At 40.4% G+C, this 20,417-nt stretch overlaps 1 protein-coding gene across 2 annotated transcripts in view; it reads left to right on the forward strand.

The window, feature by feature from the left end:
• Positions 1-20,417, forward strand: part of bicc1 (BicC family RNA binding protein 1) — a 102,022-nt gene that overhangs the window by 49,692 nt on the left and 31,913 nt on the right. For both annotated transcript variants that reach the window (XM_084434879.1, XM_084434880.1), the window contains exons 4-5: positions 11,431-11,510; positions 18,700-18,858. In XM_084434879.1, coding sequence (XP_084291005.1) covers positions 11,431-11,510; positions 18,700-18,858 — 239 coding nt within the window. The remainder of the gene's footprint in view (positions 1-11,430; positions 11,511-18,699; positions 18,859-20,417) is intronic.

A 20,417-nucleotide genomic window follows, 5' to 3' on the forward strand; every position in this document is an offset into this window, starting at 1 on the left:
TTGAGCGAATGTCTTGAATGAATGATTCAATGACAAGTACATGGTTGTGTCCGAAATAACATACTCTCTTGGGTAGGTACTTATTTTGAATATGTAATTACTTCACAACCACTAAAAAGTATGTTCGATATAGTATGAATGTGTGCAGGGCTGTAGCTAGCTATGGTTTCCGGGCCCCATTGCAAGTTGTTGCTGTGGGCCCTCCTTGGTTGAAATCCGAAAGCCGGTGGCCCCGAAAATCAAGTGCTTACCAAGTGTAGTATGAATGTAATCTGGACGTATTACATTTGCCATGTTGTCATTATCATGTGACTCATGTTGCCACCTACTGGTTTAACGATGTAATTGATACAATCTTTATTTGAAGCTTAAAGTTACTTTTAAAAGGTGACTGTTTTGATCGCTAACGTAGACATCAGTGTTTATATCCGAACTATACACTTTTAAACCAAGAACCACGGAAACACGGAAATAATGATACTGTGTGGAAAGCTGTGAAGCGTTTGTGAAGCTGTTTCATACCTAAACATCTCTCTCTCTGGGTCAGCGGCAGCGACAATGCAGATTTTAAAGTTTCGCTGTGATCGTACTAGTCAAAATTTAAATTGACTTCCATAGTATTCATTTTTTCTTACTATTGAAGTCAATGGCTACCGTCAGCTGTCTTCAATATATCTTCTTTTTAGTTGAACAGAAGAAAGAAACTCATAACGGTTAGGAACAACATGATGGTGAGTAAATGATGATAGAATTTTTATTTTTGGGTGAACTATCCCTTTAAAAAAAATTTTTTTTAATGCCTTCAAAATAGCAAAACTCGGGTCAAACATAGACTTTTAAACAGTGCTTTGCTGGAGTTCCCTCTGCCCGGACCGTGCCATCTTCTCACATTCAATGACCCAGAACCTGGCTGACATTTCTGACTCACCCTCACTCCTAGCCGTCTTGGCAAATCCAACTTGGAGCGCTGAATAAATCTCAGGCTGCTGTATGGAGAGATTTATAGGAGGACAGGAGAACAGAACTCCCACTGGCCTGCTCTTAAAGGGGGGCAGCAGCTGTAAAAACAGTCCAGAGCGCTCCGTTCTTCCAGTATCACCCTGTCCAGTGCTCTGTTGCATCAGACTGGGCCCTCGTCTCCATGGAGAGCTGCTAGGCTGCTGGCGTGCGCTGCCCAGTATGCTCTCACAGTGGACGGAGAGGGGATTTAAGGTTCCTTCCTTCAAATGAACATCTTTGGCTCTTTTGTCGGCAGATTTTGGATACAATGGACTTGCCCTCTTGATCCCAAGAAATAAATTTCTTCCCAGTATGACTTTGTTACAGTGTGAGGAGCAAATGAAACGTTTCCATAACAACAGATGTGAGGGACGTTGGAATTTTAGGGCTCCAACAGGATTTTATAGTTCAAAGTTCCATAAATGTATCACCAATTTATAGGGGTGTAACAATATATCATGTCAAAACATATTACAATAAATAAATGCCACAATATGTATCGTGAATAGTGACAATATGTATTGTTTATAGTTCACCCAAAATGAAAATTACTGTGTGTGAAAAAAATTCAAGTTTCAGTGTCAGTACTACATTAAACTTCTATATATAATGTTAAATATAATGTATAATAATGCAATGGAGGAATATTTGTGGGTCCTGATAATGCCAAATTTGGTCTGTTCCCAGTAAAAAGTGGCCTACATTATGTTAAATATTTCTAGTCAGTGACAAAGTGCAAGCATATTCATCTAAAATAATTCTGTTTTCAGCTTCAGAATCATGAATATTTTTATTCTAGTGTCTCTATTGTCCTGTGCATTGGGTTACCGGCACCAAGTCCAAGCCTATTCTTTCCACCGCCAATGTAATACCAAATTTAGCATTTTAATCAAGAGTTAATTTTTTGTTAACCTTTACCATATGTCTTTGAGTATCTCAATAATACCGTATCGTGAGTTCAGAATTGTGATATGTATAGAATCGTGACATGAGGGTATCGTTACACTCTTACTAATTTAGAGTTACTGCAATAAACTGATCAAATAATGCAGTGAGAAATTAGAGCTCATGCATTAGCGTTGTTATTTCACATGCATGTAATGAAATAAAATAAAAATAAATTATTTATTTATTTATGCAACAGAGAAACAAAATTCTTCAGAATTTTGTGATTGAACTTCGGTTTTCGCGGTAGCTCTGTATATTTCTATGGCATCGCTGTCGAAGAGTAAATAGCTGCTGAAGTGGATTGTAGAGTTGACGAAAAGTTATCATGAGCATTGTAATGTTTGAAGCGGATGTCATAAAATGTCAGTAGACATTTAAAACTAGGGGTTCATTCATAAATTCGTGAGATCTTACCTTCATGCTGTGGAAATACAAACCGGAAGACAAGCTGAAAAGGGGTGTGGCTACAAAAGGTCTATACTTTGGGCTTAACTGGTAAAATAATATGAAATTAAATGAAAATGAAATGTTTATTCATTCTTTTGGCTGAAAATATTGCATAAAGTCAAAATTGTTCAATCCTTCCACAATAATAATTGTTTTCCTTTAGTGCCCTAAGTAGTGATATTTCCCACCAATATAAAAACTGATTCAGTCTCCTTCTTCTATGTCTGAGCTCTTAATGAAGCACTGAGCACACAGCAGTGTTCTGCTACATAACAAGGCAAAGCATGTACAGCACACGTGTATGTTCTCTGTGACTTTTATAGGAACACAAACAGCAATAAACATCCAGAGCCACTCGGGAGGCCTCATCTCTGTTTGGAGGGCCACAGGAAAGCTTCTGCCTCTCCATTAAGATCTCAATATAATCATCAAGCCTTCTTTGGCTGCAGCCCTCACATGAGAAGATATTATCACGTCCCATTGCTGCCGCTACATCTCACTGTTCATGGTGGTGCTGCAATCCAAAGTATGTAGTAGAAAAACAGAGCAGCTTCCTGCTTTTCCTCCATGCAAAAACGCCTGTGTGACCTAAGAGCTCCGTTTAGAAATAATTGTTAGCCTCCGTAATTAATTTCTTTCATAATTTCTTTCTTTCATGTGAACCGGGCTGTGAATTGAGCCAGGGTGCGTGAGTGCATTTTGTTTTTGTTAGCTCACGAACATCTGTTCGGTCACACACAGCAGTAGAGTCGCATATTTTTGCGCTGTTTGTTGTGCAAGATGTCGTGCCTCCAGATGTGCTAAATCATGTGACTTATGAAGCGCATGAGAACGCATATTTTAAAGCTATGAAATGGAGGCGATTTATTGCACACGTATTTTGCCGAACCTTTAAAACAAGGACGCAAGGACATTATTTATCTTGGAATAACTGGTGAACATCTCTGTGAGGATACTTTCCTCCTTAGACCACCTTAAAGTTTAAAGCAACACACAAAGCCTTTAAGTGTGACACCTAGTGGTACAGCAATACCAAATCCATTAGTGACTGAGCATTGAGCATCTTAAGTCTGTTCAGTAGAAACCTCACCTATATATATATTTATCTATCTATCTATTTATCTATATATCTATCTATATGTCTGTCTGAGCTGCACGATTCTGGATAAATTGAGAATCACAATTTTTTTTTTTTTACAACTAAACCAAGCTAAATGTAATTTACTAGAGGTTCTCAAAATGTTAATTGCTGCAGTCTATTTAACATGTTTATTTAATCTGAATGAATTGTTTTTAAAAAATCGGTTCGAAAGAATGATTCAATGACTCACTTAAACATACAAATTTTTTCATTACTGGATGAGATTTCTTTTTGAATGAATGATTCAATAACAAATAAAACATTTTAACAGTCACTTGTCGCCAACTGGTGTCGTAACAATGTTACTTTCAAATGGTGATTTACTCTATTTTGATCACTTCTATAGACATCAGTGTTTATATAAAGTGTTATCCCAGTACTTCTGTGATTATATGAATATTTGTAACACCGAAATACTGATACTGTGTGGTTGAAAAGATTGTTTATGAAGTCAAGAATTTTGAATTCTTAAATAATGTAAACAAGGTATAGCATAACATTTGATGAATCGTTGTCACATGGTACATACACCATCATACATCCCAGCCCTAATGTGAACATCAGCTTATACTTTTTAAACTAACATGGTTCTCAGGATGTAGATGCACATTCTCCTGAACATCTTTTTAGTACTAACTGCAATTGGCAAAACACCTCTTGCTATATTTTTTTACTGCTGTTTTCACTCACAGTGGCAGCAGTGCAACAGTCCACATGACACAATCCACCATGGGCATTTCCAAGCAGCCCATAAAACGCTGCGGCCTCCAAAACAGCATGCTCTATTTAGCTCACGCCACCCCCTGTGTGGATAAATAACTCTCTGAAAAGACATTTCTCTCTTAAACTCAACTTCCCCACCTATATTCAAACTTTAAAAACCCAAGGATCACCAAACGACGTGCTTTATCACTATAGCCAGCAGCAGTCAAACAGATTCTTTCCACAAGATTCAGAATGATGAATCATAATTGTAATGAACTGATTTGGTATTCAGATTGTTGGTTGTTTGATTTTTCCGCTTTTTCACATTCCCGCTGCTTGAAATAACTGATTTAGACTCTCAGAGGAATGTGTTTCTACAGATGTTGCTCACCACAATCAGCGCAGTGTGCCGCTTATCAAAGCCAGCTGTGAATGGAGGTGTGTGTAAGCAGCTATATTAGATGGAGCTATATTTAAACGCTGTAGTCAAAAAGGTGTGAGCAAGCCATGTGAAAGAACATTCTACAATGGGTTTTGCTAGTTAGCCTCTGCTGGTGGATAATGGAACTACACAGTTATGGTGGCAAGTCTTTCTCCATTGGTGACCATTCAAAAGCGCATTCAGTACACCCTGATATGAATAAATAATAATACAAAAATCAATTTCACAATTTCACTTGCACAATTCCATTTTATTTGAGGAAAGCACATACTTTGTGCTCAAAATGAGCCTAAAATGCCTTTTAAATGCCTAATTGGGAACAGTAAAGATCTATTTCCAAAATTACAAACATAAAATAATATTAAAAAAAAAGTTTTATAATTACTGTATAGAATATAGTTTTTGAAAATCAAAATACAAATGGATTTTTTTTTTTTTTACAATATTTGATTTATCATAGGTTGTAATTTATTGTTTTTGTAAAGTATAATATATATTTATATATATATTTACAGTTGGTAGTTGGTCCCCCTTGGTCAGTTCACGTTCATTGCAGAACTTGCACCGCCGTAAGGATGATGTGTAATTCTGTAATTCTGCTGAACTTTGTGTCTTCAAGGGGTCTTAAGCTGCTTAAGCTGCCAATACCAAATTCTTGGGTTTGATTCAAAGGGAACACACAAACTAAATCAAATGTATGCCTTGAATGCATTGTAAATGTAAATGTATTCTAACATGTAGGTTGAACTCATGACCATCTCGAGAATCCCAAACATTTTGTCAGTGCTTTCCCTAAAGCCACCCTCTCTCACATTTAAACGATAAATGCACCAACAGCATGATGATTTATGGTTTTGAAGCAATTTAATAAGCCATTTTTGCTTTGCATGCACAAATTTGAAAGTTTGGCGCATTTTGGTAGCCAGCATTGCTTCACTCGGTATGCAGTGAACATATTACATTACACCGTTTTCACCACTCTTGTAAATCCAACCCATAAGGGGATGCCACTCAAAACTGGTGAGGTGGACAAAAATTGCCAACGTGGAAGCTGAGAGATCCTAATCATCGGGTGTAATCCTACATGTGTTAAACCACACTGAATTGGCGCCTTTGTATGAGACAAGCCCCTTTGTATGCAATTATCTTCTTGTTCTCCCCCTAACACCACAGTATAAACTGTAAAACCTCTACTGAGCACTTGAGCTTGACCACAGAAAATGGTCACATTACATGCAATTTTAACTAAGGCCAGTAGTACTGTAGTGGCTAACTCGAAGCGCTCTGTACATTTTCTAATGCACGGAATGTTGCTGGAGCCAGGCTGGAGCGATTTCCTCCCGCAATGTCCGTCCAATCGGCCGATTGGATGTTTTGCAGGATTTTGTGGTGGAGAAATTCACTTCTGCGTGGGACAGTGATTTAGCATGGCTTTTTCACTCATTCCCTCTGGCATTGAAAGCTCTCATCACGAGTTTCCTTTAAGCTCCGGAAAAGCAGCTATAGCACAGAAAGCCAGATGTGTAGACTTAGACCCGGAGCCTTGTTGCTTGTCTTCCTCCTTCACGGAGAGTGAATTATATGGCTTGGTGTGTCTTGTGGGTTGCTTCAGATTGCTTCTTAAACTGCCTTGTTACTAAAACATGTATAGGGCTCTAGGAAATCAGTTTAGTTTTGTGCCAAATTCTGTTGTATTTTTTCACGGATTTATGTTTTTTTTCCATTTTAATTGTAATGTCTAATCAATTTAATTATTAAAACTATTAACAATGTGTTAATTTATTAAAGTTTTAACAATAACTCTTTTTTTTTTTTTATCTTATGAAGTATGAAATAACAGCTATTGATGAAACATAAAATAAATTATACAATCAAATACAGACCTATAATAAATATAGCTGAAATCCTACCCCCAAGCCTTACCCTACCCCTTCAATAAAATGTATATTTACTGTAGAGTTGCATTATCAAAATACTTTAAAAACTGAAGAAAAAACGTACCTGTGTTCGAAATAGCCCCCTATACCCTCATTCATTATTCCCTACATTACTCTACTAATATAGTCCACTTGAAGGAGTGAATTCGGACACTTGGTGCACCGTTTAATAATTATTTGAAACTTAGCAAACTGACAGTTCCGGTAGTAAGATGAAAAGATTAATCTTGAACTCTGTCATCATGGAAACTAGCGTGTATAAATCTTAATTAAACAATTTTATAATCAAGTAAAAAGGAATTTATACCTGTCCTGTATGATATTACGCTGTAGCCAAATTGGACCAGCGAGTTGAAAAATGGATCGATGGAGGATTCAGCTGCGAGCGCCATCTTCTGGCGAGACACGGGAATTCATTCGGTGTGACCGTCACTGTGCATTATGGGTATTCTCTAGCTGTTGAGCGTACATTGGTTGTACACTCGTTATTGCGCTGCATTGCGGGATTGAATGAGTGCACTTGATAATGGCCACTGTGGTTTCGGACTGGCTATTCCCTGAAATAGTGCCCTATTTATGGGGGCAATTTCAGACACAGCCCTTGACTAGCGGATTCAGGTGTGTTTAATTGGGATTGGAGCTAAACTTTGCAGGACAGTGGCACTCCAGAAGCAGAACTAGACACCACTGTTCTAACTAAAGGCTGAAAATGACTTTTAAAACCTGAGCAGAAAGATCCAGCCAAGTGCATATGGATGCGGTCTTGGGTTGTAGACGCGGTCAGTAATGGACTCTACAGATTACAGTGGGAGTTAGAGATGAGTGGCATAGTCAGTTGTTTTATCTGTGCTGATGAGTCAAATAGGCTAATTTGTTATGCGTGTTCTGTTAAATTACTTTTGTATTGTTATTATATTTGTATTTTATTGCAAAACTGGTAGGTAAATGAAAAATTGGCTCAAAATATCGAACATGTTTTTCTGTGAATTCTGTCAACTCCCGACTGCCCAAAATCTGCAGACTGGCGCAGACGTTCAGCAAATCGGGACAACAATCTGAGCAAAAGTCGTGTGGTGTATTTCAGCCTGAAATAAACTGTAGGGGTAACTAAACATTCCATTCCATTCATTGGTATCTTCTTGTCTAAGTGTGTTGTAAAGTAAACTAGACCATATGCCATTAGTCAGAAGTCTTTCTGTTGAACACCAAGCAGAGGTCTATTGCATGATGGCATGAAGTAGATTGGTTTTGTAGAATTTGGGGGTTTTGCAGCACAGTGAGACAGATGTTTCTGGTGCGGAAGTCCATGACAGAATGAGCAAGTACTGGAATTATATAAATGTTGTCTGGATTTATTTATCCGGGAAACACTGCATGACGTTTTCTGCCAGCCCAACTTGATCCAATCATTATTCATGTGAGATATGACCATATATTTGATGGGAGTAAATGGCCATATCATTAATGAAGCTTAGATTTTTACATTATCTGAACATGTAAGCACTGCTTGTCTATGCAGAACTGGCCACCATGATACTAGGGTACTTTGAGTGGTTTTCAGAACAATACATTTCAAAAGTTTGGGTTCGGTAAAATGTTTCGTTTTTTTTTTGTTGGTGTTGATGTTGTTGTTGTTCTTCTTAATGTCTCTTATGCTCACCAAGGCTACATTTCTTTGATCAAAAATACAGTAAAAACAGATATATTGTGAAATAGTATTACAATTCTATTTTAAAATGTAATTTATTTCTGTGATGGCAAAGCTAAATTTTCAGCAGCCAGTCTTCATTATTCTAATATGCAAATGTGGTGTTCATGAAACATTTCTTATTAGTACCAATGCTGAAAACAGTTGTGCTGCATAACATTTTTGGGGAAACCTATTCAAGTCAAGTCAAGTCAAGTCAAGTATATTTGTATAGCGCTTTTCACAATACAGATTGTATCAAAGCAGCTTCACAGTATTAAATTAAAATAATACAACAAGGTTTGTTTCTAGTGGAATTTATTGATAAAATCAAATTAGATATCCAGAATATCCCCAACTGAGCAAGCCAAAGGCAACAGTGGCAAGGAACCGAAAAACTCCATCAAGTGACCTAATAGTGTCCTAAAACTCCATCAGGTGACCCAATGGAGAAAAAAAAAACCTTGGGAGAACCCAGGCTCAGTCGGGGGCCAGTTCTCCTCTGGCGTTTATTAACTAGAGGCCGGATTGTAATTTGGACTGTAAGATTAAAAATATTATATGAATGCCTGGCTGAAGAGATGCGACTTTAATCTAGTTTTAAACTGGGAGAGCGAGTCTGAGCAACGAACAGTATCAGGAAGGCTATTCCAGAGTTTTGGAGCTAAATGTGAAAATGCTCTCCCTCCTTTGGTGGTTCTGGATATCCTAGGTATGACCAAAAGCCTTGAATTTAGTGATCTTAAAGAGCGCGATGGATTATAGGGCGATAGAAGATCCGTTAAATAGACTGGAGCTAAGCCGTTTAGGGCTTTATAAGTCAGTAGCAATACCTTGTAATTAATACGGAACTTTATAGGTAACCAATGCAGTGATGATAAAATCGGTGTTATATGATCATATTTTCTTGATCTAGTAAGAACTCTAGCGGCGGCATTTTGGACTAACTGTAGCTTGTTAATTGAGGATGCAGGACAACCGGCTAATAAAGCATTACAGTAATCTAGTCTCGAGGTCATGAATGCATGAACTAACTTTTCTGCATCAGAAACTGATAGCATATTACGTAGCTTAGCAATGTTTCTAAGGTGGAAAAAGGCGGTTTTTGTAACATATGAAATATGATTTTTGAAAGACAGGTTGCAATCGAGTATAACACCCAGGTCTTTTACTGTAGAGGATAAAGTAACAGGACATCCTACTATATTAAAGTTGTATTGCGAGAGGTTTTGTGGGCGGTTTTTTGAACCGATAAGTAGTACCTCTGTTTTGTCTGGATTTAATAAAAGAAAATTACGCGTCATCCAATCTTTTATATCTTTAACACACTCTGTCAATTTGGATAATTTATCGTTTTCATCTGGCCGTGATGAAATATATATTTGAGTGTCATCAGCATAACAATGGAAACTAATTCCATGTTTCCTTATAATATTTCCAAGTGGCATCATATATACTGAGAATAATAGAGGGCCTAACACAGATCCCTGCGGCACTCCATAGTTTACTGGAGTTATGATCGATTTTTCTCCATTTAAATAGACAAAATGGTAGCGGTCAGATAAGTATGATCTAAACCAGCTTAATGCTTGTCCTTGAACACCAGTATAATTTTGTAGTCGATCTAAGAGTATTGTGTGATCTATAGTATCGAACGCAGCACTAAGATCAAGTAAAACTAGTATTGAGATACAGCCTTGGTCAGAAGCTAAAAGTAAATCATTTGTGATTTTAACGAGCGCAGTTTCAGTGCTATGGTGCGGCCTGAAACCAGACTGAAACTTCTCATAGATATCATTTTCTTGCAAGAAAGAACACAATTGAGCGGACACCACTTTTTCTAATATTTTAGACATAAATGGAAGATTTGAAATGGGTCTATAATTTGCTAGGTTATTATGATCTAATTGTGGTTTCTTAATGAGAGGTTTTATAACTGCCAGTTTAAATGTTCTTGGAACATGACCTAAAGATAAAGACGAGTTAATAATATTAAGGAGAGGCTCTTCCACTACAGGTAACACTTCTTTCAGTAGTTTAGTTGGTATCGGATCTAATAAACATGTTGTTGTTTTAGAGGAAGTGATAAGTTTATTTAACTCTATTTGTTCTATAGTTGTAAAGCACTGTAATTGTTCTTGCGGGGTGATAATTAAGGCTGAATTATAAGGCGCAACTGAAGATTGAACGTTTACAATTGTGGTTCTGATGTTTTCTATTTTCTCAGTGAAGAACTTCATAAAATCATTACTACTAAACTGTAATGGGATATTTTGTTCGGGTGATGTCTGTTTATTTGTTAGTCTAGCCACGGTGTTAAATAAAAACCTTGGATTATTTTGGTTATTTTCTATTAGTTTGCGGAGGTGCTCAGCCCTGGCTGCTTTTAGGGCCTTTTTATAACGTGACATACTGTCTTTCCACGCGATTCTAAAGACCTCTAAATTAGTTTGTTTCCATTTACGCTCTAAAATACGGGTTTCTCTCTTTAGAACATGCGTGGTATTGTTGTACCACGGTGCTTTAATTTTCTCTCTGACCTTTTTTAATCTAATAGGTGCAACAACATCCAATGTTCTAGAGAGAATAGTGCTCATAGTGCTAGTTAGTTCTTCTAGTTCATCTGTTTGTTTGGGTTCAGGCAGCAGCTGAGACAGATCGGATAAGCAATTTGAGAAATTATCTATGGTGGATGGAAGGATTGTTCTGCCTGGTTGATAACGCGGCGCTGCATGACATATTACAGCAGTACGTAATATGCAAGTTACCATGTAATGGTCAGTGACTTCATCACTTTGCGGTATAATATCTATATCGGTTGGATCGGTTCCATGTGATATAATTAAATCGAGTGTATGATTAAGACGATGAGTTGGTCCGGTGACGTTTTGCTTGACCCCAAATGAATTTAATAAATCTGTAAACGCAGCCCCTAACGCATCATTTGGATTATTGGATATTCAATGATCTGAATGATTTGAGGTTTCCTTTATGTCTGTTGCAGTAAACCTTAAAACAAAGGATTAGAAGTTTGTTAATTAATAATTACGTGCTGATGAAAATGCTATATATGTTGTAAATAAACATTATGATATGGATTACACTATGTATGTTTGTATTTCAGATCCACACATCAAAGTTAGTGGTAAGAGGGACAATGTGAAGGAAGCCAAGGAGAAGATCATGTCTGTCCTGGACACAAAGGTGAGCATGTCAAGTCAGATTGGGAGATTCATGTTTGATACAACATTGTGCAACACAAATAAATGCCTCATTCTTTTTAGGCCATTAGTTTTAGACCATATTTGACATTTGAGGTGATGGAACTTGAAGTTCCCTTTCGAAAGCTACAATCGATGCTGCGCTGCTCAGCGCATTGGGAACATATTTTATCGTGACCAGCTGTGAATAGTGTGTATAACACGTCGATGGAATTGACCCGGAGGTAATATAGCCTCGGTCGGTGACGTCATCGGCGCGCCCCCGCGACACGAGGCTATAAGTAGATGAGCCACAGGTGCATCATCAGGTCTTTTGTCTTCAGACCATTACTGTGCAGTGTGTGCGTTGGAAAACATTCTCTCTACTCTCATCTGTTCTCAGATCTTTGTTAGGAGTTAGTTTTTGTCAGGCAGTGTGCAGAAATTTCTCATTCTCAAATCTTTTTCTCTCACGTTACAACAAAGAGTTTAAAAAGTAAAAAAAGAAAGAGAAATGAGCCAACAAAGCAATAAGCGTTGTGTTCCTCCATGCTCCCGTCCCATGTCTGAGCTGGATACACACGATTATTGCTTTGTTTGTTTGGGGGAAGAGCACGCGGTACTGGCGATAGAGAAAGGCGGGTGCGAGCATTGTGATCAGCTCACAGTTAAGATGCTTCGCTCCCGTCTGAACTATTTCCAGTCCGCACCCGCATTACCATCGTGGGGCTCTCGTATGGATCTGCATGACGAGCAAGAGACGGGTCCGTCCCTTTCGCTTGCTGCGTCACCAGATCCTAACATCCCTTCTCGTGATTTCGAAGCGCGCTCCGGTGCTTCTTCGGTTCACGAGGGGGATGATATTTCTCTTGGTTCGTCAGATCATAACGAGCGGCCAGCCTCTGAGCATTCCTCCCGTGAAAAAAGATCTGTTGAGGAATTGCTAGAGGTGGTCACTCGCGCGGTGGCCAGGTTACAGCTTGACTGGCCACGCGACCAAGAGACCCCCAAACCCAGTAAGCTTGAGGATAGGTTTCTGTCCGGTGGCAGGGGGGAGAGAACATTACATCAGTCTCTCCCCTTTTTCGAGGACCTCCATGACGAGCTGTCTAAGTCATGGAGTAAACCATATACTTCTCGCGTTTTTGTGCCCTCGACGTCGACTTTTTCGACTATCGTGGGTGCGAAAGCGCGGGGGTATACGGAGATGCCGCGGGTTGAAGAGACGCTCGCGGGCTATCTCTCACCCGAGTCGGCATCTTCGATAAAGAAACCTACCCTCCCCACTAAACCCTGTCGTGTAACATCATCATTAGTGGGGAAAGCTTATCAAGCTGCAGGTCAGGCTGGTGCTGCGCTGCACACTATGGCAGTGTTACAGGCGTACCAGGCTGACCTGTTGAAGGATTTGAGTGTGGGCAGTACGATCGACGAGGAAGCGTTCACGGAGCTTCGTCGTGCCACAGATCTGTCTCTCCGTGCGACCAAGCAGACGGCCCGTGCCATCGGCCGTTCTATGTCTGCTTTAGTCAGCACGGAGAGGCATCTGTGGCTTAATCTGACAGGGATTAAGGAAAAAGATCGGTTGTTTCTTATTGACTCTCCTGTATCTCCATCTGGGCTGTTTGGTGATGCGGTTAACACCGTAGTCACACGCTTTAAGGAAGTCAAGAAACACGAGGAAGCGTTCGTGCAGTTTCTTCCTCGCCGCACTCAAGGGGAGGGGCCGTCTGCCACCCAGCCCCGCCCCGGTCCTTCAAAAGCCAGGGAGGTGAAAAAGCAGAGCGTGGCGAGTCGCGCTCCCCCTCAGAGAGACTGGAGGCAGACTCGCCAGGCTCAGCAGCCTCCCAAGCCAGACCTCAGGACTGTCATCAATAGAAAGAGGAAGTCCTGATGGTCTGGCGCCCATTCTAGTGGGGGTAGTCCCCCGCGGGATGGGGCGCGTTCAAGATCTATTCGTCCCTTCCCGCTACCCTCACAAAACCTCTCCATCCCCGCCACCTCTCGTGCTTCGGGGGGCAGCGGTTTCCAGCGAAATATTAGATGTTCCGTCGTTTCCGGCTGTCATTCCGGACACGGAACATCTAATATCCCCTCAAAAGGAAGTATTAAAATTAATACCACTCTCAGAAAGTCTGGCAGCGTGGGAACTTCTGCCGGGCGTTTCTGCGTGGGTATTAAGCACAGTACAGTTGGGATACAGAATCCAGTTTATTCGTCGTCCTCCGCGTTTCAACGGCGTGATTTTCACTACCGTGAAACCGGAGCAGATGCATGTACTGTCGCAAGAGCTGCAGACTCTTCTGAGCAAAGAGGCCATAGAACGTGTTCCTCTTCCAGAGAGGGAGTCAGGTTATTACAGCAGATACTTCCTAGTACCCAAAAAGGATGGGGGGTTGCGTCCAATCTTAGATCTTCGAGGCTTAAACCGCACAGTCAAAGCACTCAAGTTCAAGATGTTAACCGTCAAGACGGTCGTGTCGCAAATACAACATCACGATTGGTTCGTCACGATCGATCTGAAGGACGCATATTTTCACATAGAAATATTGCCACAACACAGGAAGTTCCTGAGGTTCGCTTTCGGGGGCGAAGCGTACCAATTTCGGGTTCTTCCATTCGGTCTAGCACTGTCACCCCGCACATACACAAAATGCATGGATGCAGCACTGGCTCCATTACGACTCCAGGGCATTCGCATTTTGAATTACATAGACGATTGGTTAATACTAGCACAATCACGAGAGATGGCGCTCCAACACAGAGACATCGTGTTAGCTCATCTAGTTTCTCTAGGGCTGAAACTCAACACCAAGAAAAGTGTTCTTTCTCCTGCTCAGAGAACGAATTATCTCGGGATCGTTTGGGATTCGGTTACGATGCGGGCACAAATGTCTCCCGCTCGAATCGAGACCATTCAGCAGACCATGACCAAAGTCAAGCTAGGCCAAGTTCGTACTGTTCGACAGTATCAAAGAATGTTAGGTCTCATGGCATCAGCCTCCACGGTGATTCCTCTGGGGCTGTTGCACATGAGACCGTTTCAGTTGTGGCTAAAAGCCAGAGGTTTTCATCCAAGAGCCAATCCTCAAAGGCTAATAAAAGTGACGCGCCGCGGGCTTCGTACACTATCTCTGTGGCTCAGACCCCGGTTCCTCGCCTTGGGTCCCACTTTAGGGGCGCCGTGTCGTCGCAAACTGCTAACGACGGACGCCTCCCTGACAGGCTGGGGAGCGGTCTTGGATGGCCGTCCAGCTCAAGGGGAATGGGAGGGTCATCAGCTCGATTGGCACATCAATTGCCTCGAGCTGATGGCCATATTTCTGGCTCTAAAATATTTTCTCCATCAATTGAGGGGCTGTCATGTCCTAGTGCGGGTGGACAACACAGCAGCAGTCTCGTATATAAATCACCAGGGAGGTCTGCGCTCACGCAATCTGAACAGAATAGCGAGGCAGATTTTTCTCTGGGCCCAGGGAAAGTTCCTGTCACTCAGGGCAGTATACATCCCAGGGCATTTGAATGTGGGAGCAGATCTATTGTCCAGACAGACGCTACCGACGGGGGAATGGAAACTCCACCCAGAGGTAGTGAAACAGATTTGGACCAAATTTTACGAAGCGGAGGTGGACCTCTTCGCCTCCCAACAGACAGCGCAATGCCCCCTCTACTTCTCTCTGAGTCACCCGGCTCCTCTGGGTCTGGATGCGATGGCGCACACATGGCCCAAGATGCGCCTTTATGCGTTTCCTCCAGTTTCTCTGCTCCCGGGAGTTCTAGCCAGAGTTCGCCAACAAGGGTCTTGCCTCTTGCTGATAGCGCCACGTTGGCCGAACAGAGTGTGGTTCTCGGAGATAATAGCTCTCCTCGACGGCTCGCCGTGGGCGATTCCGGAGAGGAGGGACCTTCTGTCTCAGGCGGAGGGCACGATATTCCATCCCAGGCCCGACCTGTGGAATCTTCATGTTTGGCCCCTGATGGGAACCAATTAAGAGACACTGGGCTTTCGCCGGATGTTATTGAGACCATTCTGAGTGCTAGGGCTTCCTCCACTAGAAGAAGTTATGCTATTAAGTGGGGTGTTTTTGAAAGGTGGTGCGTTGAACACAATGTAGATCCAGTTAACTGCCAGATTGCTTCAGTGCTGGACTTCATGCAAGAGAAATTATCAACAGGCACATGTCCTGCCACTCTTAAGGTTTACGTGGCCGCTCTTTCGGCTTGCCACGCCTTAGTTGACGGGGCGCCACTTGGGAGACACCCTCTGCTCTCACGCTTCCTTCGGGGAGCCAGGCGACTGAGGCCTCCAGTAAGAACCAAGATCCCTTCATGGGATTTAGCTATAGTTCTTGAGGGTCTGGTTGACACCCCCTTTGAACCAATAGAATCAGCGTCTGATAAACTTCTGACTCTAAAAATGGTTTTTCTGATGGCAATAACTTCCTTGAAGAGAATTGGGGATATGCAGGCTCTGTCTATCTCGCCATCCTGCTTAGACTTTGCCCCAGGTATGGTGAAAGTGATTTTGCATCCACATCCTGATTTCCTGCCTAAGGTTCCATTTTCGGCTGTACATCCTGTCATTCTTGAGGCTTTCTGCTCCCCGCCGTTCTCAACGCCGGAGCAGGAGAGATCTCATAGGCTGTGTCCAGTCCGTGCTCTTCAGGCTTACGTCCACCGCACTAGCCAGTGGCGTAAGTCAGAGCAACTGTTCGTCTGTTATGGGGGCAGCAACAGAGGAGGAGCTGCTACCAAGCAGACTATGTCTCATTGGGTCAGGGATGCTATTGCTCTTGCTTATGAGGCGCGCGGGCAAACTTCGCCTATAGGTCTTAGAGCTCACTCCACCAGGGGGGTCGCCTCTTCTAGTGCTCTGGCAAGGGGGGCCCCTTTGCAACATGTTTGTGATGCGGCAGGTTGGTCCTCTCCGCACACATTCATAAGATTTTATAGTTTGGATGTTCATGCCACTCCGGGCTCTCATGTCCTTGAGTCGACATCGCAAGCTAATGTCTAGGCTTTCTTACGTTCTTGTGAAACACACCTGCACAACCGTGGGAGTCCAGACATGTTCAAGCACGGCGGCGTGGGTATTCTCGTTCCCAATGCGCTGAGCAGCGCAGCATCGATTGTAGCTTTCGAAAGGGAACGTCTCCGGTTACTTGTTGTAACCTTGTTCCCTGAGAAAGCGGAACGAGATGCTGCGCTACTTTGCCGTGCTGAAGATGTCCCGGGACTGCTCTTCAGACAAAATATCCTGATGATGCACCTGTGGCTCATCTACTTATAGCCTCGTGTCGCGGGGGCGCGCCGATGACGTCACCGACCGAGGCTATATTACCTCCGGGTCAATTCCATCGACGTGTTATACACACTATTCACAGCTGGTCACGATAAAATATGTTCCCAATGCGCTGAGCAGCGCAGCATCTCGTTCCGCTTTCTCAGGGAACAAGGTTACAACAAGTAACCGGAGACGATCCTGAGAGGAACTATGTGGAGCTTGACATCAAGAGCTTTTCATTTAGCTGTAGAATGAATCATGGCTTATTGGGCGAAAAGAAGACAAATGCCAGTGTCCTTTGCCTGATACCATTGGTTGACTTTAAATTTACCATGAAATCAATATTGGCAACTCTTGTTGTTGTTTTTTATGTGCCAACGATCCAATCAATTCCCGTTGGGCAAAATCAAGTCCTGCCCTACATGTTTTCTTGTTTGAGAAGTCATTTCAATCAAATATACTTAACAATAGGGAAGAAAAGACTATCGCAACTTCCATTTCATTGGCCATCAGGGGCAGCTAACATCTGCGGCATTGGCATGGGCTGTACCAAAACATTAGGGATTGTTGTAGAAATTGCACAACTGTTTCAAGACTACATCCATTCTTTTGGTAATCAGTGCCAGGCATAATGCAGAACATCCACCAACACCAACTGAAGAGTTTGTTGTAACATTCCTGTAGATTTGTGAGGTAATTCACTCAAATGAATGACGTGAAATGGGAAATGGTGTGTAGTGACATCTCTCTGTAATGGAAAACTGACTTGGCTGTAGCTCATAGATATAATTAGATAAATGACTTGATTTTTTTTTTTTTGTTAAACACTTTTGACAAAAAGGCTTTGTCAATTCACCATTGCGATATTTTAGAGACACATCAATTTTTAAGCTTTGACAATTTTAAACGTTTCAAGTGTGCTTGTTTAGTATATAAAGTGTTTCATAATCTTGCCCCCCCTCCACTGCATGGCTTTTTTCAAAGACTTGCAAGCGGAGGTAGTACACGGGCCTCTGTAAAAAAAGGACTGTGTGATACCATTTAGACGCACCACTTTTGGACAAAACGTATTGTCAATAATAGGCGGTAAACTCTGGAATAGCTTGATAAGAGAGTGTCCTACATTCAATACCTTCAAAACTCACTTAAAACAGTGGCTTCTAGAAAACCAGACATGTACTCACTTTTAACTGTTATATGTTTATTACCCATACACTTTCACTGTTAAATTCAATATAGAGGTGGATGAACAATGTCTTTGTTATCATGTATTTTTATTCTGTTTGTTTGTTTTGTCAATGTATATTGTTTTGTTATAGTGAATGAATGTTGTATGATTGTTGCCTGTCTTTATGTTACCGGTCTAGGGACTGCAGATGAAAAATAGTTATTTTTACTAATTCTGGCATATTTACATGGTGTATTTTCATACAACAATGTTCATGAATATGCATGGTCCCTGTCAAATAAACAAAACAAAAAAAACAATTCAGACTGTTACATCTTTAATGAAGCAGCTCAGACAGGCGGGATCTGTTTTTCTGTATTTAAAAGTGAAGAAATTTTGTTCACTTTTAAAACACATAAAATGTTTTAATGTTAAACTTCCTTGGCTTAAAAAACACTGCAGTGAAACTAAGCAAAATTAGTCAAACATGGCACATTTTAACTGCACCAGCCAAGCAATTGTCATTGAGATAAAGGAATAAAAAATACAGTAAAACAGTAATATTATGTGATATTATTACAATTTAAAATAACTTTCTTTTTTAATATATTTTGAAATGTAATTTAGATAAATGGGAATGCTAACGTATAAATAATGGCATTAGAAATGACACATTTCACCTTGAAATAGTGAGTGCTATTGTACCGCAGTTAACACAGTCCGACTCTTTTGTTTCCTCAGAGCAACCGCGTGACTCTAAAGATGGACGTCTCGCACACGGAGCATTCGCATGTCATCGGCAAAGGGGGAAACAATATCAAGAAGGTGATGGAGGACACGGGCTGTCACATCCACTTCCCCGATTCCAACCGCAACAACCAGGCTGAGAAGAGCAACCAGGTGCGATCCTGAAACGTGTTCAAATCTCATTTCACTCCATTAATCAACAGAAAATAATAGAATCGATTACTGAAATGTGTGCATAAATAAACATTAACATTTTTAGCATTGCAATATTATTTGAAAGCAATTAAGCACGAGTTTTTATTTACATAATGTGTACTGGTATGTACTTTTGGATTTTCTTGTAATTGGCATTATGCTTAGTAGAAAATCAATACTGTAGTACAGTATTTTAAGTAAATTATCATAATATAAAGTTCAATACAATAAATAAATGAAACAAAGTATATACAAGCTTATTTTTAGAGCATAAGGATTATTTATGACACTACTGTTAAATATATTATGTGTATATATGAAGAGTTCAGATGCAAATCTCTAAGTGCCATCTGAAATTTTCTTCTAGAATGATCATTTTTATCAAGCTCGTATATTTAAGTTCAGTCATTTCACTTAAATGGCAATGAAAATTACCTATTAATTGTCATTTAAGTGAAATTACTGAACTTAAATATACGAGGTTGATAAAAATGATCATTCTAGAAGAAAATTTCAGATGGCACTTAGAGGCTTCTGCATCTGAACTCTTTATATATATATATTTGTTAGTGCTGTAATGAGAATGGGATTAATTGTCATAAATAATCTTGATGCTCTTAAAATAAGCTTCACTTAAATTAAATAAATACACTACATTCAAAAGTTTGGGGTCTGTAAGATTTTTTTTATGTTTTTGAAAAAGTATTTGGCTCACCAAGACTGCATTTATTTGATAAAAAATGCAGTATTATTGCGTAATATTGTTACAATATAAATCAAATGTTTATATATATATATATATATATATATAAAGTAATTTATTCCTGTGATAGCAAAGCTGTATTTTCAGCCATCTTTTGTAACATTACAAAAGTCTTTACTGTCACTTTTGATCAATTTCATGCATCCTTGCTGAATTTTTTTTAAACAGTGTATATACAAATATAATAATAGTATGAATATTTATTAATTATACTAAATTATGTATAATTTAAAATGATATTCTTGTTATTTTGGAATAAAAGATGACTTGTACATGTTCTTGACAGGTTTCGTGAGGTTCACCCAAAAGAGGTTCAGGTTCTAAGAAATCAGTTTTAATTTCTAAAATGAAATGTGTCACTGAGCTACTGTAGGGAGGTTCAGCAATAGGGATAAAGACTAAGTTATAATTGGATGCGAGACATGTTTTCAGACCTGATGAAGTGGGGAATGTGGAAAATGAGCAATGACATGGCACTCCCTCAGTGTGGGTTCATGTGTTGGGTTTATAGTGGCTGGTACTTGCTGACAAGTGAATGAGACCCAGCTAGGCTAGAATGAAGAAATCTCACCTCCTAGTGGTGCTCCTATGATAACATTTGGCAGAAGGGTATTTTTCATTCTTAAAGAATTAGTTCACCCAAAAATGAAAATCATTTACTCAGCCTCATGTCCTTCCAAACGCATAACTTTCTCTTTTTTCTTTGGAAAACAAATGGAATCAGAGGAACAGAGTGAATTTTAAGCTGATATTT

This window comes from Rutilus rutilus (genome assembly GCF_951802725.1).
Source record: "Rutilus rutilus genome assembly, chromosome: 16".
NCBI classification, from domain to species: domain Eukaryota; kingdom Metazoa; phylum Chordata; class Actinopteri; order Cypriniformes; family Leuciscidae; genus Rutilus; species Rutilus rutilus.